Below are 24,626 nucleotides of genomic sequence, written 5' to 3' on the forward strand. Positions count from 1 at the left end.
TACTACACCCCTGTCCATACACTTTTCTGGACCCTTGCGGCATCTTCCTCGGTCCGGATTGTGCTTCCGGTGCGAAGGTCACGGACAAGATGGCTCTGCCCGTGCAGGTCCCTCTCGGGTTATCAAGCTCAGCCATTGCTTTGCGGTGTGTTTCTCTGCGGGCGTGGCCTACAGAGCCAAGTGCTACCGTCACCTGAAACCCCAAGCAGAAGAGAGGAGAATTAGCAGCTGAGAAGAAAAAGAAGCCGGATGAGCAGAGGCTCATTGAGACAGAACTGGCAGAAGCAGCCCAAGAGGACAGCATGTTAAAGTGAGCCTGCCTGTCTCCAGAGCAGTATGACGAATAAAACTTGCTGTGGTCTGTGAAAATAAATAAATAAATAAAATAAAAATACTGTACCTTACTTTTGTTCTTCAAAGAGAGGATCCGTAGCTCAGAGAGAAAGCTATTTAATGCATTTGCTAAGTATTTTTTTTTATATCATCTAATCAAAGGGCAGACTTGTAAGAGGAAAAACTTTGTTCTCTACCCACCATACAGAGTTGATGAAAACGGTCCCAGCCTGCAGAAAGACCTTTTGGAGAAAAGTACATTTCCTGCATGGCCGGTTTACCTTGCCTTTGCCTTACAAAGTTTGCCAAGTGATAACAGGGTTAAGAAACTGCTTTTTAGAAGTGAGCCTGCAGCGAGTTGGCTTAGAAGGCACAATCTCTATTTATTACTTAGATCTTTTCAAAGAGTTACAGGTTTTGGAGGCAGGGCCTCTCCTCACCAGGGAAAATCTATGAGGCTAAAATTGCCCCCACTTTAATCTCTGGGAGCCATTCAAGATTATAGATTCTGATAATCCTTCAGGATACATTTATAGCAGATAACATTTTCCCTAACCCCACTGCTATTATTATAACAAACAAAATCAACAGTAAGTCCTTAATATTGCCTAACAAGTTCTGGGGCTCCACCTCACCTGCACGGGTTCACTGGCAGGTGAAGGAGACAGGAGGGAGCCATGACACAACACACCTGTGTGACACCTTACTCTTTTGGAATCCTTCTCCCTTCAGACCCCTCCCAGGTAGGGCTAGTGCTCCTCACACATGCGTGTGTGTGTGTGTGTGTGTGTGTGTGTGTGTGTGTGTGTGCACTCGCACGTGTGTGCGCACTAAGTGCTTCAGCTGTGTCTGACTCTTTGTGACCCGATGGACCATAGCCTGCCAGGCTCCTCTGTCCGTGGGTTTCTCCAGGCAAGAATACTGAAGTGGATTGCCATACCTTCCTCCAGGGGATCTTCCCTATGTAGGGATCTGCACTGGCAGAAGGGTTCTTTACCACTAGCGCCACCTGGGAAGCCCACTCTCCTCACGAGTCCTTCTCTTTTCCAAGATGATACTCACCCTCCTCTTTTCTTAGAACCATAAAAGGCCAGCAGCTCTGGGAAACATTTGCACACACGTGCGAGGGTTGGAAAATACATTTGTTGTTGTTAATAGGTGTATGTTACTCCACATTATCCAATTAACCAATTGTTCCCTATGGCTATTCTCATGGTGCCCTGTGAATGAATGGTGGACCATAGTTAAATAATGGGAAATGAAATACCTTCTCTAATGCTAGGTGCAATATTTTATGCTCCCAATTTATAAGTATCCCCTTCCCCATTTTTCTTTTCTTTTTTGATTAACTGACCATTTCTGGGACATAATCAAATTGCATAAGAAAACTTCTACTATTCTTGTTCTTTAAGATGTTTTCCTTCCTTTCTTTTTTTTTTTAATTAAAAGCAAAATAACAAACTTATTTGGCTAACTCAGTCACCTCTCTTCCACTTTTAAACATCACCTTTTATGGGGGTAAGGGTTCAGTTTTAGGATTGTGATTCTCTTCCTTCTCCCCTTCCTTTCATTCTGAATGGCACATGGATTCAAGGAAAGCAGAGGCAAGAGGTGGGAAAGAGCGAGAGGGTCCTTCCTGGCTCCTGCTCAGGTGACTGTCATACTACCTTGGTTCTTGGTGCACCTAATTCTGGGCTGCTGTGATTTCCGCTCTTGAGGTCCACTTGCTTCCTCCCCCTCCTAGCCAGGATCTCCCTCTGAACTGACTTCTGCACCCCACCCAGGGCTCAGGATGTTCCACGTGCAATCCTGGAGCGCTTTGGAGCATCAAGCAACTGGTGGTGAGTGAGGTGTGTCTGAGCCTCTCTGCACCAATCTGCCCCAGCGCCATATTACTCCCTTCTCTGGGTTTGGAATCTCCCCAGGATACACTCTGAAAGTGACACACAAACCTTCATGCTAAAATACATTTATGAGCTCCTATTACCTCCCAGCTCCAGATTTTACTTCAAGAGTGGTTCAACAAGCAAAGTTTTTGCAGGATTTCCCTGGTGGTCCTGTGGCTATGAATCTGGCTTCCCAGTGCAGGGGACCTGGGTTTGGTTTCTGGTCGGGGAACTAGATCCCACATGCTATAAGTAAATACTAAATGATCCTGCTGTAACTAAGACCCAGTGAAGACAAATAACTAAATAAATATGAAAAAAAAGACAGCTTTTGCAAATGTGTCTGAACATTCTTTTTCTGCTCTCTCCATTTCCAAGCTTGTCCCCACATCTTAACTTGGGTTTCCCCAGAAACAGACCTCGAGATAAGAGGTGATCCCAAGGACACAGCAATAGGGGAGTAGGAATAGGAAGCAGGGAAGGAAAGAGCCTCTGACGGGTGCACTGTCAATCCAGCCATCACTCTGTCTGGGGCTAAATTCTGATGGGGAGACTCTGAGAGCAGAGAGAGAACACATACCTCAAAATCAACTTACTCAAGGGGAGAGGGAGCTGGGATACATGAATCCCCATTAGTCAGGGGCGGAGGGCTGATCTCCCATCAGGGAAGGGGTCAGGGGAGGGGGCAGAGTGTCTGTATTAATTCCTCAGTGCTTCAGGCAGCAAAGGAGACTCGGCCACAGGAGAAAGTTGTCAGGAAAATAAACACAGGTACTGGCAGTTCCTCTGACAAGAAATCTGCTTTTACATTATTTTATATTTTATGGTAAAGTTTCCAACTGGTGTACTGCAACCCACTGGAGGGCCAGAAAGGATATTGAGCCCTCAGCCTTTTTGCAGCTATGGGGGGCCTGGGACAGCTGCAACCTAAGGGCCAGTCACCAACTGTGGGCAGCTTTCGGGGGGATACAGAGCTGCTGTGGCCAAGAGAATAATGGCCCCTAAAGATGTACACATCCTAATCCCAAGGTTAGGGTCCTTAAGAGGGAGACAAGAGGATCAGAGTCAGAGTAAAAAGGCATGTCAACTCAGAGTGATGTGGCCCTGAGCCATAGAATGCCGGCAGCCTCCAGAAGCTAGAGAAGGCAAGGGAATGAACTTCCCCCTAAAAGCTCCAGAAGGCATACAGCTTTTGATTTTAGCTAAACTTACCAGATGGCCCTGGGTAAGCAATTTTGACCTTTGTGTTCTGTATTAGCACACTGATCATAAAATGGAAGTAGAAAAATGAAGGCATTGCAAAATGATGCTTCAAAAATCGGCAAATTTAAGAGCATAAAAGCCATTTTTCAAGTTTCTTGTATAAAAAAATGTCAAGATACAAGAGTTTGTGAGCTTCTTACATGTCTCCCAACTTGTTTAGACTTGATCCTGTTTAGCTTTGGTATGCAGACACTTGATTGGCCTTAGTGACTGTACGCTGACACAAAATCCAACAGTGGTACCAATCAACCTCCTACTCTGGGGCATCAAACACTTCACAGGTTCGCATAAGTGATAACAAATACACAGGATTACCAACAACTGGAACCTCTGGCTTTCCTCTTTTGGTGGCACCTCTAATAAATTACACATATAAAGAACTGAAAAATTTAAAAAGCAACTTCTAATCGTCCCTGGGAGGCATGACAGATATGTATTTTCTTGCATAAACTACAGTTTAACCATCAGAACAGAAAGTAGTGACAAAGTAGTGAAACATCAAAAGTCCAGTGAAACAAGAACACCTGTAAGGAAATGGGATAAATTAATAATATGAAGTATAAAATTGACCTACTTATTCTTTTTTTTAAACTGGTATCTCAGTAAAATAAAATTAAAACAAGCAATAGGTAGAAGAATGATAACACCTACAATGATCTTCTGGAAGAGAAAAAATAAATTCTTCTTTAAAAAAAATTATTCCTTCATAAACATGAATGTTAACAGAATAAAAGTACTTTCCTGGGTGATAAAAATGTGTTCTTAAATAAAAAAAACTCACCAATTGTTTAAAGGTTTTATTCTTAATAGAATGTGAAGTCATCAGCTAATAGTATTTTGTAAAATATTTTTTGAGGATGACGGCCAACAAAAATTCTGAGACTCAGTCTTGGAGAATTAATCCAAAATATGGAAAAGGCTATATGATGAAAATTTTAATTTCCTTATGATTTGTAGTAGCCAAATATTTTACCCAAATATCCACTGATGGAAGAAGGCTTAAGGAAATTATGATAGGGTAATTAGATAAATGGTTAATCAGCCATTAAAAATCATTTATTCCAAAATATTTTTTGAGTGTCTGCTATATGCTAGGTACTACTCTAGGTGTTAGGGATATGGAAGGGAAGAGAACACAAACAATCCCCATTCTCCATAGGCTTACATAAAGAAAGAGAAAGATACACAGTAAATAAATCTGTTAATTAAATATATGACATGAATATGTAGGGTTGGCTTTGTGGACTTGTGACAGGACCCTGCTTTTATCAGGGCCTCTCTCTTATTTTAATGCTATGCTGGCAGCCTTCTTAAAATTTTTGTTAATTTTTAAGCAAGGGTTGCACATTTTCAATCTGTACTGTGTACATGATAATGTCAGTTGTGTCCGATTCCTTGTGACCCTATCGACTGTAGCCTGCCAGGCTTCTCTGTCCATGGGGATTCTCCAGGCAAGAATACTGGAGTAGGTTGCCGTGCCCTCCTCAAGGGGATCTTCCCAACCCGGGGATAGATCCCCTATCTCTTATGTCTCCTGCATTGACAGGTGGGTTCTTTACCACTAGTGCCATCTGAGAAGCTTGCACCCCACCAATTAAGGTTAAGAGGGATATCAGGAGGGGAGGGGATTGCAATTTTTTAGATCAGAAGGGGTCAGAGTAAGCATCTCTGATGTGATATTTAAGCAATAAGATGAAAGATGTCATGGTTATAAAAATTATCAATATTATGGGAAATGCTTATTATATATTTATTAGGTTAATGATTGCTATTGAGTAAAATATATATATATATATAAGTTTGGGGTTTTGGGGTTCAGAAAAAAAATCTTGAAAAATGCTCTTTCCCTCTCTCTCCACACCAATCCTGCTGGCCTTACCTTCACATACAGAATCCAACAAGTCTCACCAATCCAAGCACTGTTTTCTCTCTAGTCTCTTAACTGGAGCTCCCTACCCAGGTTTCCTGCTTCTAAATTTGTCCCCTCTAAGCTATTCTTCACACTGCAGTAACTGTGATTCTTTTCAGACCTAAATCGATTATGTACTTCTCTACTCAAAACCTTTCAATGGATTCTCATTTTACTCTAACAATTCCAGATCATCGCTGCCCTGACCTCCTTTGTGGCCTCCTATCCTATCTTTCCCCCTAACTCACTCTGTTCTGCGTTGGCTTCCTGGTTGTTCCTGGAACGCATGGACTATGCTCCCACCACAGGACATTTGCACGTGCTGTTCACTGCTCAGGGTATTCTTCCTTTGAAGAGCCACATGGTTCTGCCCCTCACTTCCTTAAGGTCTTTGCTCACATGTTACTTTATTAGATGCACCTTCCTGGCCACCTTATTTAAAAAAACAAACCATCCATTCCACAGTCCAATACACCCTGTCCTCCTATCCTGCTACATTTTTCTTTGTAGGACGTTAGACTTACTATCATATTATTGTTGTTGTTCAGTCTTTCAGTCATGTCCAGCTCTTTGCAACCCCGTATACCGCAGCACACCAGGATTCCTTGTCCTTCACTATCTCCTGGAGTTTGCTCAAACTCATGTCTATTGATTGGATGATGCTGTTCAACCATCTCATCCTCTCTCTCCCCCTTCCCCTCTTGCCCTCAATCTTTCCCAGCATCAGGGTCTTTTCCATCAGGCGGTCAAAGGATTGGAGCTTCAGCTTAAGCATCAGTCCTTCCAATGAATATTTAGGCTTGATCTCCTTTAGGATTGACTGGTTTGATCTCCTTGCTGTCCAAGGGACTCTCAGCCTCACACAGTTCAAAACCAGCAGGTCCTCAGTGCTCAGCCTTCCTTATGGTCCAGCTTTCACTTCTATACATGACTACTGGAAAAATCTAGAATTTCTGTACATAACTTTTCTGGAATTTACAGTCATGTATGAAAAATTGGAAAATTTCCAGTAGTCATTTTACTATTAAATACTTTCATTTATTTTTTTATATAACACATACATGTGACTACAAGCTCCATGAAGGCAAGCATTTTGCTTTGTTCACTGTCTGTTTTACATCACCAAACTCAAAAACACTGTCTGACACACAGTAGACACCATAAATAGTAATCTGAATGAATAAATCAAAGTGAAGCAAGTTACTTGCATTATTACCCCAACTATGGAAAATCATTTGCTTCTAAGAATAAATTTAGTGATAGTAATAGTTATGCCAAAGTTTTGGGGTATAACTCTCTTTTTTGAAGTTTCTTTAAAGTAATTGCACTATTTCTATACATATTTAAAAATCAGCATCATTTGCCTATTATAATAAGTATTAAGATACCCTAATGCAATAAATCAGATATTTTCTGATTTATTTTCAGACATTTTCCCATTTATTTTCAGATATTTTCCTGGAACATTTTTTTCAAGTTGGCTTAACGGATTTTACTTGAGATGAAACAAACACACAGTGAGATGATATGTCTTATCCTAGGGAATTTTAGTGGCTTGTGATTGCAAATCCCCATAAATTTATCACATTAAAAAATAAACCTTTAATTCCAGAATAGTTTTAGATTTATAGAAAAATTGCAGAGATAACAGAGAATTCCCATGTACTCCACACTGTTCCACCTATTATTAATATCTTTCATTAATATGCCACATTTGTCTTATTAACCAACATTGATACATGATTATTCCCTCAAGTCCTTTCCTTATTCATATGTTCTCAGTCTTTACCTAACGTCTCTTTTTTGGTTCCAGTCTCTCCTCCAGGATATTATACCACATTTAGTCATCCTGTCTACCTGGGCTCCTTTTGGCTGTGACTATTTCTCAGAGTTTCCCTCTTTTTGATGATCTTGGCACTTTTGAGTGGTATTGGTTAGCTATTTTGTAGAATGTCCTTCTATTGAGATTTGCTTTGTGTTTTATTTCATGATTAGATGGATTATGGATTTTTGAGAGGAATATCACAGAAAGTGCCATTCTCAACACATTGTATCAAGGGTGCGTGTGCGCTAGCTAAGTTGCTTCTGACTCTGCGACTCCATGGACTGTAGCCCACAGGCTCCTCTCTATATACGCCACATCTTCTTTATCCATTCATCTGTTAATGAATATTTAGGCTGCCCCCATATCTTGACAATTGTGAAAAATGGTGCTATGAACATCGAAATGTGTGTATCTTTTAAAATGAATGTTTTTTTTTTTTTTTTTTTGGATATATACTCAGGAGTGGAATTGTTCGGTCATCTAATAGTTCTATTGCATGGAATACTCTTAAAAGTTTTATCTTTGCAATATATAGCAAAGAGCTCTAGCTTCTAAAGTAACCTCTTAATTGTTATGCTTTCTCTTGATGAAGACAACTCCAATTCCATCCAACACTCCCACGGACACTCCTGCCAGGCCTGAGGTGGTATGTCCAGTTGTCTACAAAATTAAGTCCAGCCTTGCTAGTATGGTTCTGAGATTTCCTGGACAGCAAGTAACTGCTGAAGCAGGCTACTTACCATGCCTTCAGCATTCACACTTTCCCAGCTGCTGCCTTGAAAGTCTTTCTCTCTGCCTCTTCCTTAAATCCCTAATTCACTGACCATGAGTCTGCAGAAATTTCCCTCATCCCACAGCAGAAATAACTTCTCACTCCTTGTTCTCACCAGGCTTGTCCCTGGACCACAGACCTGCTTCATTCTGTCTGCTGGTTTTGCACATCAGCTTAATATTCTCTATTAAACTCTCAGTTTCTGGAAGCCAGGTTATCTTATCACACAGCCATAATGCCTTCCATTATAGGACTTCAATAAATGTCAGATCAAATCAACCCAGTTTGCATTTGAAAATGTCAACTGTTTGATTGACTCATTTCCTACTTGCTTTTGAGTGACATTATCCATCTATACATTTGTTCTTCCAATATTACCAATGAGATTTCACTTTTGCCTCCTATTTTATGCAGAGCTTTATTTATTTCAGCTGACAGATCAATAATGCATGGTGAGATTCACAGGTCAGGCCTCCTCCTGGTCCTTCTGATGGAGATGCTACCTGTACCTCTACCTTTGAAATAATGGAAGAGTTGGACCGCTCTACCTCTTTTGGCTGGGTCACCTTGGACTGGTGACACAAACCCTCTGGGCCTCTGTCACAGGGCATTTGAGAAAATTATTGAGGTTAGAAATAGAAACTCCTGACCATAAATAGTAAGTATTAACAGGGGCTGGGAACTCTCTGTGTATGTTATGTGTACATCATGTTTACTCTTCACAACAGACTTAGGAGGTAACTATTCTTATGCCCATTTTATAGTTCAGAAAACAGGCACAGAGAAGCTAACTAGCAATCCAATGCTATACAGAAGGTGAAGAACAGACCTCGAATTCAGACCCAGAGCAGTCAATCCCCACTCTCTGTTCCCCACTAAGCCCTTTGTGAAATAGCTGCCCCCAAAACTTAAATATTGGCTCTATTTATATGGAGGGAATATATACAGGAGATTACCTGAAACCACTGTTGCCTCCCATTTTCTCAGGTCCTCAAAAAGAAAATGACTCAGCAAATACTGAGTGTCTAATATAGTCAAGGCATGAGCAAGATTCTTGCAAAGTCAATTCAAATCCTAATATAAATGAGTTCCTTGTTTCTGACATAAGACCTCTTTCAACATATCTTTCACTGCAGTGGAAACTCCTGCTTGAAGGACCAGACTTCACTAAATGCTGCTGCAGGTAACACTGTGAGCACCGGGCTTGATTGTCTATAAGAGAGGATACCTGTGGTCTGTGTCACGCAAACTCATACTCTTCATGAATAGTCCCTCATTCCACCCACCAAAACCCCATGTGACACCTTGAGAGTCCTAAAAGTGAGTGACTGGTACTGGGATATAAAATAATTGGAGATGCTGATTTAAAAAAAAACAACACTAGTCAAACAGTAAATTCCAGTCTTGTTAACCCAAATTCTGGCAATTGATTATGACCCCATCAACAGACTCTATTATTGACAAAATCCAAGCCTGGATTTCTCAAAGAGTGCCGTAGTATCTAAGTGACCATGAGCTATGGGAGACCATAACTATTAACTAATTACTTTGACTGGTAATGCTGATGACTTTCCTTGCACAGTTAATACTTGGGAGATGTTCCTGCTTTTGGTTTCCTGTTAGCCAAACCGGTGGATATTGTGTAAATCCTCAACCAGGGGTGATAATGCCCTGATGGGACACTGTTGGTTGTCACCATTGGAAAGGGTTGCTATTAACATCAAATGCATGGAGGCCAGGGATGCTGCAAAACATCTGACAATGCACACACCAGCACCCCTAGCATCTCCAGCTCAAAATGTCAACAGCTGAGGCCGAGGAACCCTGGTGGAGCTGCATGCTCCGTTCCTCAGTTCTTCCATTCAGTGGTGAGAATGCATAATACAGTGACATTTTGAAATCTTAAATGTTTTGTCCAAATGCACACCACATGTAAATGTGTAGATCTTCGAAACGCTTTCGGTCCCCTTTGGCATGGAGGTTGCCAGTGTTTTAGGAACTGAGTGGGTGGGATGGACAAGCACATAAACACACACAAGCCCCTCATGTTTCTGAGTGTCTCTTCTGCCCATGCCCTGTTTTAAAATTTTCTTTTTTGGGCTTCCCTGGTGGCTCAGTGGTAAAGGATCTGCCTGCCAGTGCAGGAGACACAGGTTCGATCCCTGATCGGGAAATATCCCACAGGCCACGGAACAACTAAGCCCATGCACCACAACTCTTGAGCCTGTGCTCCAGAACCTATGTGCAGCAACTACTGAGCCACATATTGCAGCTACTGAAGCCTGCATGACCCAGAGCCTCTGCTCCACAAGTAAAGCCTGCCCACCGCAACTAAAGACTATCCCCACTCTCTGAAACTAGAGAAAAGCCTCTGTAGCAACAAAGACCCAGCACAGTCAAAACTATAAATATAAAAATTTAAAAAAAATTTCCCCTTATATCAGCATTATCTATCTTCTCAGCTTAGGGCTGCTCGGGGCTTAAAGTATTTAGAAGAACCAGGTTAAAACTGTGCTTTAAATGCAATTTCAGAGGCTTTTCACAATCAAACAGCTCAAGGAGGGAAAGAGAGACAAGGACAGGAAGAGGACAGGAACTCAAGTCTGTCCACAATAGGTTGGTTTGTGAAACTTTGTACTATTCCAAGGCCAGACTAGGGTATTCTTCCGATTTTCATCACCCTGCCCTCTACTTGTCACAGCCTCCATCACAAAATGATACACTTTTTTTTAAGTATATATTTTTTTAATTTAAAGTAAAATTTGAAACTAGGAAATGGAAAGCTCACAGTTTTTAATGACCCTCAACTAAGGTCTCTCAAACTTACCATGTCAATCACATTCACTATTCACATAGAGTAAAAGGTCTATTTATTTTCAAGTGTCATGGAAGCATGACATTTATGACAATCCCATCTTTGGTCTGTACACTGGTGGTTTGTTGGTAGCTTCCTTGCCTTCAGCTTCTCTCTTCCTCCAGCTTGATTCTCATTCATTCATCCTTTCCACAAATATCCCCTGGGGTATCTTGCTTTCTGCTGCAGAGAATCCAGAGGGAAAGTGGGAACATTCTCATCTCATGGGAACCCAGAGAGCTCTTCCCTTTCCCTTCCCTATTGGGGCTGGGGAGGTTTTCTCTTCGTAGAGTGAGGACCAACCTGGAGAAACAGAGGAACAGAACTTTCCTATTAGGAATATCTAAACATCACCCCTCAGATGCCCATCCTCCATTCCTGAGTTTTCCTTCAAGAAGTGCTACTTCTTCCTAACCTGCTCACATGGGCTTCGCTTGGTTTTAATTAATAACATCAGGAAGAACCATCTTCTGTTACTCATGGAGTTTTCAGCTCTCTACATGTGTGTGTTAAAAGTTTAAGTCGACCACGGTGGGGAGTGATGCCAGCGGTGGATTTAAGCTGGACCTTGAAATTCTGTGAACCTCTATGCCAATAACATTTTCCCACTCTGGGCTGTAAACACATGCACACCCACCAAGTAGCGACCCATCCCTAAGGGTCAGTGTCAGGAAATCAGCAAGTCTGTGTCTTCATGCCTCCTTCAGGAAGCGATATTTCAGGGGAGGAAAACGTACTTTTCAGCTCCCAAATTTTCCTCTAGATGATTAAAAGGAAAAATGCCATTTCTCCGCTCCCACCCTGAGAAGAACGCTGCAGGGCCGCCTGGGCTTTGCTAATAAAAGCGGAAAGTGTAAATGGTTTGGCGATGACTGACTTTCGCCCTTGGACGGAGAAATGAGATCACGGTTTTCACGAAGGACAAGAACCGCCGCTGCCGCCGCCGCGGAGTCTGCCGCTCCCTCTCCCAGCGCGGGTCCCGTATTACATCACCGGTGAGCTTCTGGGGGGTCAGGGGGAGTGGAGGCTCCACCCGGGTCGCAGCTCCCGACTCCAGAGGATAAACACAAATCAGCAAGGGTGTAGGGGGAGGGGGCGAGCGGGAGGGAGAAGGAAAAAGGAGGACCAGGTTTCCCACCACCCCTCTGAATGTGAGGAGGGTGTTGCACTGGCGTCTGGTCCTTAAGCAGCCGCACCCCAAATTTCATTCCTGAATCGCCCCCTCCAACTCCCCACCCGCCCTCTACTCTCAATTACGACATCCAAAGCGGCCAGGGAAGTCGCCTTGAGAGGCCCAAGGGGGACTGAGCAGAGAGGCTCCCAGGGACTGGGAGGGACCGCGACGCCCGCGCCTCCTCGGGGGAGTGGGGGGCAGGGGAGGCGGCTGCCGCTGCGCCCCCGCCCGGCCCAGCCAGCGGTGCCTCCCCCGCCAGGCGACGGCAGCCGGACGGGGGCGGCAGAAGCGCCTCCTCCCCGCCCGGAGCCGAGACGGCGGCGCAGGGGGAGGAAGGCGCCTCACCTTGCCCCCGATGAGGGGCGGATCATGCCATGGCAGCGCCGGCGAGCGACAGCGGCGGCGGCGGCTGCGGCGACCGGAGCCCAACCAGCAGCCCCGGGAGCTCGACCGGAGCCGGGGGCGCCGCGGCGCGAGCCCGGGACGGCGGGGACGCGGGAGCCCGGAGCGCAGCGGTGACGGTCCCCGTCCTCCCTCCGCTCGAGGACTACGAGTGCAAAATCTGCTACAACTACTTCGACGCAGACCGGCGCGCGCCCAAGCTGCTGGCGTGCCTGCACACCTTTTGCCAGGAGTGCCTGAGCCAGCTGCAGCTCCGCGCCGCCGCCGCCGCCGCCGCGCCTGAGCGCACGCCGCGCCCGCCGCCCTGGCACGGCCCGCCCGGCGCCATCGCCTGCCCCGTGTGCCGCCACCGCACGCCGCTGCCCGACAGCCGCGTGCACGGCCTGCCCAACAACACCAAGCTCGCCGAGGCCTTCCCGCTGGCCCTCCGCGCCGCGCACGACCCGCTGCCCCAGGACCGCCTCCCGCCGCTGACCGCGCGCCGCCCAGCGCCCACTTCGGCCCCGTCGGCCGCCGCGGCCCCTGCCCCGCCGCCGCCGCCGTCCTCCGAGGACGCGGCTGGAGGACCACGCGCCCGCGCCGGCCTACGCGCGCCGGGCAACTACGAGAGCTGCCAGAACTGCAAGCGCGCCGCGCTCACCGCCGGCTGCGTGTGCGTCGTCTTCTCCTTCCTCTCGATGGTGGTGCTGCTCTTCACCGGCCTCATCTTCGTCAACCACTACGGCGGCGGCGGCGGCGGCGGCGGCGGCGGGGCCCCCCCGGGGGGCGGGGCGCCCCCTGGTGCAGCCCCGGCAGCCGGCTCGCCCTCGCCCTCGCCCGTGGGGCCCATCTGCCTGTCGGTGGCCAGCATCCTGGCGCTCTTCTCGGTCGTCATCACTTGGATCATCTGCTGGCTCAAGTACCGGCCCGAGGGTGCGGCCCCGGGCTCGGCCGGGGGCGGTGGCGGCCCGAGGGCGCGGGCGGCGGCAGCGGCGAGCGGCGCGCGGAGGAGCGGCACGTAGCGGGGTCGCACGCCTGGCCTCCCTCGCGCACTTGCAGCCCTGCGCGGCCCTAATGGAGGGGGCCTCTGGTCCCGTGCGTTCGAGCTTCTCCGCCCTCTCCCCTCCGGCCCCGGACGCGCACCCCCTCGCCGCCTGGCCACTCCTCAGTGGTTTTCCGCCTCTCTGGCCTTTCTCGTCCACTTCGCGCTGGGCGAGAGAGGGAAACCGAGGAAGCAGGGATGCTGGTGGGGAGTCGGGTCTCAGTGAACAGTTCAAGGTCAGCCCCCTCCATGCACCGCCCTCATCCTCGCCAGAATGCACAACCATCCCTCTCCGGAGTGCGAAGATTTGCAAAAAGAGGAGGAAAGAGGAGTGGGACACCCATGGCCCTGCCTGGAGGCTGGTTTTCTGACTGCCGTGACTTGGGCGTTTCTTTAAGCGTGTGGGTGCGCGCGCGCGCACACCCGCAGCAGTTGTGAATGGACCTGAGTTGTCCTGAGGAAGAACGAATGAGATGTGAACGTGAGAGAAAGGTCTCCCTGCCCCCTGGAGGTCCTGGAGGGTGAGCCGGATCTCTGAGAGTGATGTACAACCTTCGGGGGCGTCACGCGTGGGGACGTTGGATAGAACAACGGCCCAGCATCCGTGCGCAATTGAGCAGGTGCTCAGCGCGCGTGCGCGCCCTCATCTGCCTCCAGATTATTTCGAGCAGAACGGTGGTGGAGCGCACTGGGCGGTAGATCCTTCTGTTAGTGCCCCGACAGAGTCCAAAAGTCTCACCTCCTGGAAACTTGTGATCGCTTTATTCTCGATGTTGCTACCAGGAAGTCATTTCATCTTCTGTAACTGGACTCAGGGAGCTTCAAGAGCCCGTTCTCTCCTCTCCTCTCAAAACTGACTTACTGTTGCCCCCACCTGGAAGATACTGAAAGCTCTTCGCGCAGAATAGAAACTTTAGGCTTCCCCTGCCTTTTTTCTTAATTTCATTTTTAAAATAATTTATTTTAGAGTATATAAATCTGGAAAATTTGTGCATTAAAATTTCTGGAAAAGTTGTTTGATAAGCAGTAATATTCCTGCCGAACCTCTAGTCCGAATACATTTCGAAATGAGGGGCATACGATAAACGCGTGTTGATTCAAGATTTTATACTGTGAAATAACTTTCAATTATCTGATAAAAAAAAAAATACTGCCCAAAGACGAAACCAATAAATCAAGTACCAAGTCTGTCTTCCTTTGATTACAAATATACATTATTTTGAATGTAGCTGTTTGATATTGATTTGATATTAGAAATCACTGAAATGTTCACTTCTCATCACATTAGATGAAAAAGAATACATATCTATCCGGTTTTGTAACTAAAAAGATGAATTGGAGTGTATGTTGCAGGTGAATTTGATGCTTTTTTAAAGAAAAAAAGAACAGTTGTTCTAAATGTGTTTTATATGAAAACATTCTTTATTCCATCTTTTGAAGTTTGGAATAAGACAAAGTTTTCATGCCTAAACACCACAGAAGCTACTGAGGGTATGCTGTTATTCCTCATGTATTTATGCAAGCTGTCTGCATGATATCCTGACACTATTCTATTAACTGAACTTGAATGGAGCATTTGTATCTATCATAGAGTGAAGTAATTTACTGGCCATTGATAAGTGGTATGGCTGCAATTTAGGAATTGCAGTATGATGTGTTTTATGTCTGCACTGTCAATAAAAACAAGAAGTATTTCTAGAAAAACCTATTTTCATGAAACTTATTTCATGGGAAAATCGCTCCATGTTATTTGGGCAGCACTTCTTTTTCTGAAATACATATATCCTCATCCAGATTCTAATTTCACATTTTGAATAGGACTGAGAGAGAAATAATTCATATGTGGGAATGCACTGCAAGGACATTTCATGGAATTACTGGAACTCCTGAAGGCCAAGTGAGATCTGTTGTATTTTAAAGTTTTACCCACCCACTACTATAAAATTCCCCTAAAATGAAACTCTTGTCAGATTTGTTCTCAGTTTCTGTAGAATGTTTTCAGGTTCCTAATATGAACAATCACATTCCAGAGATTGGTTTTAATTTACTTTTACCTCCAACAAGTTACTTGTGCTATTTTAATTTCTAGATTCATTTTTATCTTTTATACTTTGCCTCCAGTGCTGAGATTCTAGCATTCACATATATTCAGTTGTACAAGTGCAACTACATGTGTATGTATAGTACATGCTAGTAACAGAACTTGGCTTTGTGGATGTAACCATGTGTACATCCACATGTGGGCACGCCCATGTGTTTGTTATTTCATTCCCTCAAATTGACAACCTAGAAGTCTGTCTAAAGTTACTTGGGGACCAACTTGCTTGAGTTTGTGTTCCTGAGAGGAAGGTACAACAATGACATAAACTGAATTATTGCTCATAAAATATTTGAATTGCCTGAGTCACAATACAAGCCACATTGCACTTCTTTCATAGGTTGTATACATATAAAGCTCTTATAATGAGAAATGTGAATAATTTAAAATCAAGTAGATAGAAGTAGGAGCTCAGTACCTGAACATGGAGAGGGTGTTTTTTTTTTCTTCACTAACTTTTTTGCTTTGTTTTAGTGCTAATTTCTGAGTTCTTTATCAGGAATTGAGTGGCAGGATGAGGTGATGGAAAACATTTTTCCAACTTCGAGTGGTTTTCTGGCATTCAGGTGCCCTCCATTTTGCAGATATAACTTCATCATTTCCACCTCCTGTGGAAAGTCCTAGAATACCATGATCTTAGAGCATGATTTAGCAGTAATTGTTGAAGTGACCAAGGAGATGTCTGGAGGAATCTTGCAACGATGGAAGACTCCTTTCTTGTGGAAATGCAGTAACTCAGCCCTGAGCACATCTCTAGCTCAGGAGTATGAACCACCAGTAAAATCACTGCAAAATGCCAGACTTGGTCTGGGCTGCACACATGCTCAAGAACTTGTGGTTTCCATGGTCCAGGTTCTGCTTATGTTCTGAGACTGTTAGGTAAAATTATCGTAATTAGGTAGAGTTATCATGAGGCTTCAATAGCATCTAAATTTCAAGTGAAAGAAACTCATCTTGGAGTGATAGATTAAATACTTGGCCTCTGAATGTAATGTGACTTGGTGAACAGGGTCCACATTCATAAAGTACATCGGTTTGGATTCTAAAACTCAGTAACATCATCAGCTGTTATGAGTCTGAAAACTGGTTTTCTCTCTTCTTGGAAGGACCTTGGCAAGTCACTTAACTTCTTTGAGTCTCAGGCTCATCTACAAAATAGGAACAAAAAGAGTCATCTCTCCTTTCCTTTTGGTCTTGATATAAGGACTTGTATACAAAAGAGGGAATACAGGTGAAAATACTTTGAAAACAATCCCTATGTGGATGTATAGTTTTGCTTCCATTCAGGCTTGCAAGGGTCCAATATCACCTCCCCAGAGAAGGGTTTCCCTGGTGGCTCAGCTGGTAAAGAATCAGCTTGCAATGCGGGAGACCTGGGTTCCATCCTGGGTTGGGAAGTTCACTGAGGAAGGGCATGGCAATCCACTCCAGTATTCTTGCCTGGAGAATCCCCATGGACAGAGGAGCCTGGCGGGCTACAGTCTATGGGGTCACAAAGAGTCAGACACGACAGAGCGACTACACTCAGAGAGATCTACCTCGACCACTCTATTCCTAAGGGAGTATCTACTGAAGTTTTCTCTTTTTTCTTACAGTGGTCTCATTTGTTATATGCTTTATCTCAATCTCCTATAACCAGAATGGAAAAACAAGAGAATAAAACTTGTCTGGTTACCTACTCAATCCACAAAAACCTTTAACCCGCTGTAGGTAAATGGTAAGTGACAGTTAACTAGTCTGTTGACTTGCCTTGATGGGACACCCTGTACTAAATGTTAGGTGCCTTGGCTCCCTTTATGCACACTGCCACTCAGTAACTCCTGAAACCCTGGGGGACTTAGGTAAACAATTGGTTTTCCCAACTTCATCTGGAGTTTTCAAAGGTGAAAAAATGTACCCCCAAAGCATCTTGAGTTTTGATAAAAATCAGTTCAAGCACAATGAAACTCTAGTTGCAATATAGTCAGTGAAAGTAGACACTGAAGAAACTAAAAGATATTTGGCTTCCACTTCCAATCATTTTCTGCACTGCAAGATTTCAAGATGTGATGCCTTTTGGCTTCCTTATTTATAAGTATGTCTGAACCATCCGCTGCAAAGCCAGCAGCACCTACATGTTTGGGATAAGTTTACATTGCAGTGAAATTTCCTCACATTTAGGTTAAGATCTATCAAATTTCTCATTATTTGTTACCCCCTGTTTTATTATTTTTTCAGGCTTTGCCTCTTTACATAAATTATCCTTCATAGACTGGCTAAATTTATAATCTCAGTAGCTGTCTAATCCCCCATTAGTCTGTGATCCAACACATCCTCTTTAATCACTTAATTCCCATTAGCTAATATTTGTATTTTAAAGTTCTGTTATGATACAAAGACAATTATGTTCATGCCTTGGGCATTGAACTGCATCCTTGTTAAAGGTAAATTGCATACTTCTTTCTTTGAAATAATGTCTTTTTTTTGAAATAATGTTTTTATTGTATATGTTATAGTGTGAGTCTGTCTGTAGAATAGTATTTGCTACAGTAAATATTTCTGAAATGAGTCTTAGAAATGACTGCAGTCAGATCTTAGTTCTGAGTTATATGAATAAAGAACTCATGAGAGATTTTATCTATTTTTTGCTAGATTTCTTCTCTTTGTTCATTTAAGGAAAGCTTTGTAATACATACCCTTAGCATCATTTCTACCCATCAGTCATACCTGAGGCTTCCTTTCTGTTACTGAAAACTAAACTACACCAAAGAGAAGCAAATTTTTTTTTGTCATAAATTCACCATCATTCTTAAAATACATTCAGGGAAATGAGAGTGTTTAATGTTCAATTTCCAAGAATATTCCTAGGAGCTCAGGAAGAATGTGCACACTTCCCTTAGAAGAAATTGTCTTTGCATGTAAAATTGGATTATCTTTGGTTTAGAAATACCACATCTCCATGGGGTGGAAGAGGGGAAATGCTGATGTGGGAAGAAAGAGGGTAGAGAAGATGTGCAAAAAAGTTCTCCTAACCCCTAATATTACAAACACACATTCCAAAATAAACGGAGTGAAAGCATTTAATCTTTGCAAGAACAGAACACTTTTATTTCAGCAATTATTATCTCAAGAACCATGGTCTGGTTGTATTTGAATGACTCAGCTATCTCTGACCACAATGATGATCCTCCTTATCATATGGAAATGATACTTTGATATGATTTATATGTCTAGTGTGTGTGTATTTCAAAGTAGTTTGTAGTCAAACTTGAGAGGTGCAGAACAATTGCACCTGACTTGCAGCTTGGGGGAAGGATTAACTTCAAGTTGTGAAGTAGATAGTTTTTTTGCGGAAGAAACTTTGGAACTGAACTCTGAAAGATTTGTCCCTAGAGCCATTTCTTATTAAATTCACACACAACAAACTTATTTCCTGATTGGAGCCTTAGCAGAAGTTCTCAGCTCTGGCTGCAGGTTAAAATTACCTAGAGCGTTTAAGAAAAAAAAAAAAAAAAAAAAGCGAAGGCACCAGTCCCGCCCCCAGAGACGTTTCTTTAATTGGTCTGGGAGTAGGGATGGAGGTAGAGAGGGGAGGCGCATCAGTATTTTTAAAAGGCGCCGCAGGTGATTCTACTGGGCAGCGAGATTTGAAAGCCATTATACTTCACAACGTTTTTTATTGAAATTCGGACGCTCTCCCTAATCTCACTTTAATGAAAGAAAGGCCTCCAGGTTTCTTAGAAACTTGGAGATTGTGGACAAATGCTTAGATTTTGGAAGTGGCCATAATTTGAGTAACTGTTTGATTGCTGCTTTATTTTCTGACATTCTCTCTGTGTCTCTATCGCTTTCTCTCTCTCTCCACACACACTCCTGTTGACTTTGTCTTCCCAGGAAAGTTAGGTAAATATTTGCAGCCCAGTTTGGCGCGCTTTGTGGTCTTTCTTAATGTGGTGGGGATGAAAGCTGCGCCTTCCCCAAGGCTTTTCCGTGGTCCCTCGGTCCCTCAAAATAAGTGTGTGCTTTTCCAAATCCCGCGAGTCATCAAAATTCGGTGACAACGTGGGGATTTGAGGGCGGATTATGTGGATAACCAGGAAAAGTCTAGAGGTTAAATGAACAAAACCTGGCTAGTTGACATGTCATCGACCATGACGGCTGAGGGCGAAGCCGCTGGTCGCCGGCAGGTGCGGACCTGCGAGCAGATCCAGCTCAGAGAGTCTTGTTTAAAAATATTTGCTAGAAGAGTTACTACATTTTTTTTTTAAGACCCTTCCGAGTAGCCGATCAGCGTGCAAATTAATTCCACGCTCCCGGACCCAGGTGTAAAGGGATCTGTGCTGAGACTCGGCGGCTGGCGGGCGGTGGAAGGCGGGGGGGATTACCTTGATTTCTCCGCGTTTGAACGCGGACAGCGGAGATGGTTCGTGGCTGAGCGCAAGGACTCTCCGGCGAAAAGCGAAGACTCAGCCCTCCGCGGGAACCCGGGGCCGGGGCAGCCACCGCAACAAGTTCCCGGGGAGGCTCCTGGGCCGGTGATGGCATCTGCCTCCTGGGGCCGGCCTGTGCCGGCACCCGCGCAGCCCCCGGTGCAGAAGAGAACTCGAGACCGCCCGGGGCGACGGGCTGGTCCCCGCACAACTGGGACGACAGCGACCCAAAGGTGACCTCTTCGCAGCCCCCGACCCCAATCCCCAGCCCAGCCACACCTACACCGGCGATCCCGAAGGACAGGCGCGGGCCCGGGTGAACCAGAGGCACAAGAACGCGGTCGCCAACCCACTGGTAGAGCGCACAAGAACCCGCTGGTCGAGACTTAAAGGCTTGTTTATTTCTTTTGCCTTTGTATGGAAACTGGTCTTCCTTCAGCCCTTGCTCTCCGAATTTTGTGACGCCCTGATTTCAGAGTCTGAAGGTCTCTGATCCGGTGGCGTCGTTACCCTTCTTGGCTGTCCACGGGTCCCTCCCAGCGCCCGTCCCAAAGCTCTGCATTCGCATCTATTCCTAAAAACAACTGAGAAGCCAAAAACACGCTCCAGCCTCCCGCCGTCTTTCCCATTTTCCCCGTGGGGCTTTCGCAATCCCCCACACCACCACGCTGTTCCGGCGCGGGTCAGCGGGACGTGGACACTCAGGGATGGAGACTTGGAAGTACCTTTGGTATGTTTGATTTCCTTTTGGAAATTCCTCGCGGTTCCCCGCACGGGGCGGCGCCCGCATCCTACGCGAAGTTCAGCACCTGGCTAGGCGCCGACGAAGACTTCAAGAAGCCCGGGCCACGACACGTTCCAGAGAGAGCGCTGATCCGCGGGAGGCACGAAGATTTGGATTCCTTCTGCAAACAAGCATCAGCTGCCTGCCACGTGTCCTCCAGCCCGAATTAGAGGCAGCTTAATGATGTTAAGCGTCTCTGGTTCTTCTCCGCCTGGGAGGACAGAGTAATAAACTAACTGAGAGTAAGAAAAAAAGATTGTTTAAAATAAGCAAAAAATTTAAAGTGGGATTACTGGAATTATATTACTGGAAGCGTTTTAAAAGGGAACTGAAATGGAGTAGATTTCCAAATTATTTTCAATCGAGATTAGATAGATCAGTGCCTCCTAGAGGCATTAAAGGTAACTTTGGTTGAAATTTATTTACAGAACAGGGCAAACAGTGAGAGGTAAAGTATTTGGCCAACTCCCAGATCCCAACACTTTGGGGGTCTGATTGGAGAGTTAGAAACTTGTTGGGCTGCTGATTGAACAGGAGTGACAACACCACATTGTCTGGGGTTTAAATCCTAGTTTTGTTGCTTGCTAGCTGTGTGACCTAAAGCAAATTAAGTAAACTCACTGGTCCTCTTTTTTCTCATTTTAACTGTACAATCTAGTGGTTTTAAACAGTAAGTAAATTAGTCTTTGTAAAGGGCTGAAGATGCCAGTACTTATGAAATGCTCAATACATATATGCTATTACTCTTAGATAGTGTTATAGTACTATTACACAATTATAAAATGAAAATGTGCCAGTATCATTAAGTGCTATTGTCAACGCACAATTTCCCCTGTTCTCCCAAGATAGTTTATTCGAGATGGGGAACCCAAACCCCTAGACCAAGGAGTGTTAGCCTTTCTGAGCACTTGTTCTCCCAACCCCAGGACACCAGGCATGTTCTGAGGAGTCTTCTGGAAAGTGTGGTCTGATTCCTAGGAGGTAGACTGTGACAGGTGATGGAGAAATGGCTTAGCCACCACCTGTGGTGTTGGCGAGAGGATGATGGCATCAGAAAAGCCTGATGTAGGACTTCTCTGGTGGTCCAGAGGTTGAGGATCTGTGCTTCCACTGCAGGGGATTCAGGTTCGATCTCTGGTCAGGTAAGTAAAATCCTGCATGCTGTGCAGTGTAAAAGATAAGCCTCATCTCCCTACTTCGGTACTTTTGGGCAGAGGAGCCTGGTGGGTCATGGGGTTCATGGGGGTCACAAGAGTCAGACATGACTTAGCAACTAAATCACCCTTAAAAGGATTTAGTCCAAGTGTTGATTTTATGCATCCTTTCTCCTATCAACCTGTACTTGTGTAATGCGAGAGCTGGCAAAGTCCAATCTCTATTTCTCCTTGTCTTTTTTTTTTTTTTTTTTTAACACAAATGAATTATAAAACCATGGGAGCAAACTAAATGACATATTCTTAAGTCAATACTAAGTAAGGATGTGTGTGCTGTGTCTGGCACATAGAAGGATCATAACTTTTCTATTTTTCTTCCTAATATCCTTTTCTTCCTCACAACCCTCTGTATCCTGTTGTCCCCTAGTATACAACTATCCCCCCCATCACATATTCTGCAACAGTGAAATGGGGATTCAGGTCACTTTTCCCAGCACAAATGTATCCTTCAAATCAGAAACAGTCATTCTGTGCTGTCTACTATGAGCCCACCTTGACTAATGTCAATTAAAACTTTCAAAATCAGAAATATCTTGTCATGTTTCTTCAGTATTTTGTCATTTTCGCTCCCTCTCCCCTTTTCAATCTTAAAGCAATTCTCTTCTCTTCTTCTTCTCAATTTCTTCTCTTTTGTCTGTCTCTGAGGACTTCAATTTTCAGGGTCCTTTCCTGCTTTTTGAGCTCAGAAATCTTCTTTGATTTCCCCTCCCAGAGTGACTTGCCAATCCCTCCAGAGTTCACAGTGCCCCCAGGATCTAACTCCCACCCCCCTGGTCATCCTGCCCAATGAAACCACACTGTTTGCTCTTCTGATACTGCAGCTTCCTCACCAATCAGAGGAGAAGAATGCGCTGCACACCTCCCTTACTTGGAAACGTGACCTTGTTCTGGGGGACATGTGATGATCATTTCTATTACAAGGATGACTCTTATGATCTCATTACACAGGGCAGCAGCCCAGGCTGTCTGAGAACTTCCTCAGCCTGCTGTGGAGATAGAAAACAGGTCTGAGATGCCCCAGGAATTCTCTTTCCACGTGTGCCTTCTTACCTCTGCTGCAGGTTCACACTGTTTCTGTTTTTCTCCCCTCTCAGTTCAGTTCAGTTCAGTCGCTCAGTCGTGTCCGACTCTTTGCGACCCCATGAATCGCAGCACGCCAGGCCTCCCTGTCCATTGCCAACTCCCGGAGTTTACTCAAACTCATGTCCATTGAGTCGGTGATGCCATCCAACCATCTCATCCTCTGTCGTCCCCTTCTCCTCCTGCTTTCAATCTTTCCCAGCATCCTCAAATGAGTCAGTTCTTTGCCTCAGGTGGCCAAAGTATTGATTGGAGTTTCAGCTTCAGCATCAGTCCTTCAATGAATATTCAGGACTGATTTCCTTTAGAAGGGAGAGATCTCCCCTATCAAGTAGCTCCAAAATCTAGTAAGACTTTGCTTTATCAATCATTTTCTGACAAGTGAGAACTGCTCCTTTTTGTTGAGCAGTATGTCCCCTACTGTTCTGAGAAAACCATGGCCCCCTTTCAGACCCCCACGGAGCGCTACCTGCTGTGACCTCTACTGCATCTGCTGGTTCCTTGATCCCAGACCTTCACAGTGGGAGTAGTGGTTCAGTCGCTGAGTTGTGTCCAGCTCTTTGGAGTTTGCTGGGCTCCTCTGTCCGTGGAATTCTCCTGGCAAGAATACTGGAATGGGTTACCATGTCCTTCTCCAGGGGATCTTCCCGATCCAGGGATCAAACCCCATTCTCTTACATTGCAGGAGGATTCTTTACCGACTGAGCTACAGAGCCTTTCTATTAATAATGTATGAAGCCCCTTGAAGACATTCTCTCCTGTATGGTCCTGCTGGTTTTTTCTCATTTATCTCACAAGACTGGGGAAGGATGACTGCTTTGCTAGGGTCTTGGGCTCCTCCTCCGGAGTCCTTCCTCTCCCCTTCTCCTCAGAGTGGTAGCAGATGTGGGAATCATTCAGGAGGGACAAGCATACCTGCCGCATGAAGCAGGGCATGTGTAGTTTGCCCAACTCTTTCCTGCCTGCAAGGAGTTTTCTCCTAGTTAGGGAGCAGGAATGACAGGTCCAGATGACTGGGGCGACCTGGACAGCAAGCACCTGGGTCCCCATTTTCTTTCAAATAAAAATTCTATTTTCGGACCGTGGGCACCGAGAAGATGCTCAAGCTCATGCTGGATTTTTGAGCCAGGGACACCTGGAAATCTCAATCTCCCGACCCCCAACAGTGACATCTACCTTACTCTCAGACGTGGGGTGAGGGATGGCTCCAAGGAAACCTCCCTCTGTTGGTGGCAAGATTCAGTCTCCCTGTTACCCCTTCAATAGTTGGAATGAAGTGTCTTCAGAAAGAGGACAATGGGAAACATCTGGAGGGACTTGCAGCCCCCAAAGTTTCCTCTTTCTAGGTCAGATCACCTCTGCTGGTTCGGTTGCCCAGGCCCCGCCCCTAGTTCTCCAGGACGTCAGAACGCCCAGCCCACTGGCGGTAGTAGCTCCTTAAGCTGTTGTCCACCTACTGGGTTTTTTCACCTTCACCCTTTTCCTTCTTTTAGCAATCACTCCTCCCTACCCTAGTTCTCTGCAGAAATTTACCTCTACTGAGCCTGCCCAGACTTTATCTGTTGAAATAGCAATGCGCCAACCCCATCTCACCCCAGGGTT

The 24,626-nt window shown here is 45.2% G+C and overlaps 1 protein-coding gene across 1 annotated transcript; it reads left to right on the forward strand.

Annotated features, from left to right (window-relative positions):
• Positions 1 to 12,369: 12,369 nt before the first annotated feature.
• RNF228 (ring finger protein 228) lies at positions 12,370 to 13,419 on the forward strand. The gene has a single exon (XM_065927636.1). It carries the CDS (start codon positions 12,391 to 12,393, stop codon positions 13,417 to 13,419), a length of 1,029 nt encoding a protein of 342 aa, XP_065783708.1. The 5' UTR covers positions 12,370 to 12,390.
• Positions 13,420 to 24,626: the final 11,207 nt, after the last annotated feature.

The sequence above is a fragment of the Muntiacus reevesi genome, chromosome 3, assembly GCF_963930625.1.
Source record: "Muntiacus reevesi chromosome 3, mMunRee1.1, whole genome shotgun sequence".
Taxonomy (NCBI): Eukaryota; Metazoa; Chordata; class Mammalia; order Artiodactyla; family Cervidae; genus Muntiacus; species Muntiacus reevesi.

Coding starts and splice junctions, on each gene's coding strand:
- RNF228 (XM_065927636.1), top strand. CDS start 12,391: ATGGCAGCGCCGGCGAGCGACAGCGGCGGCGGCGGCTGCGGCGACCGG.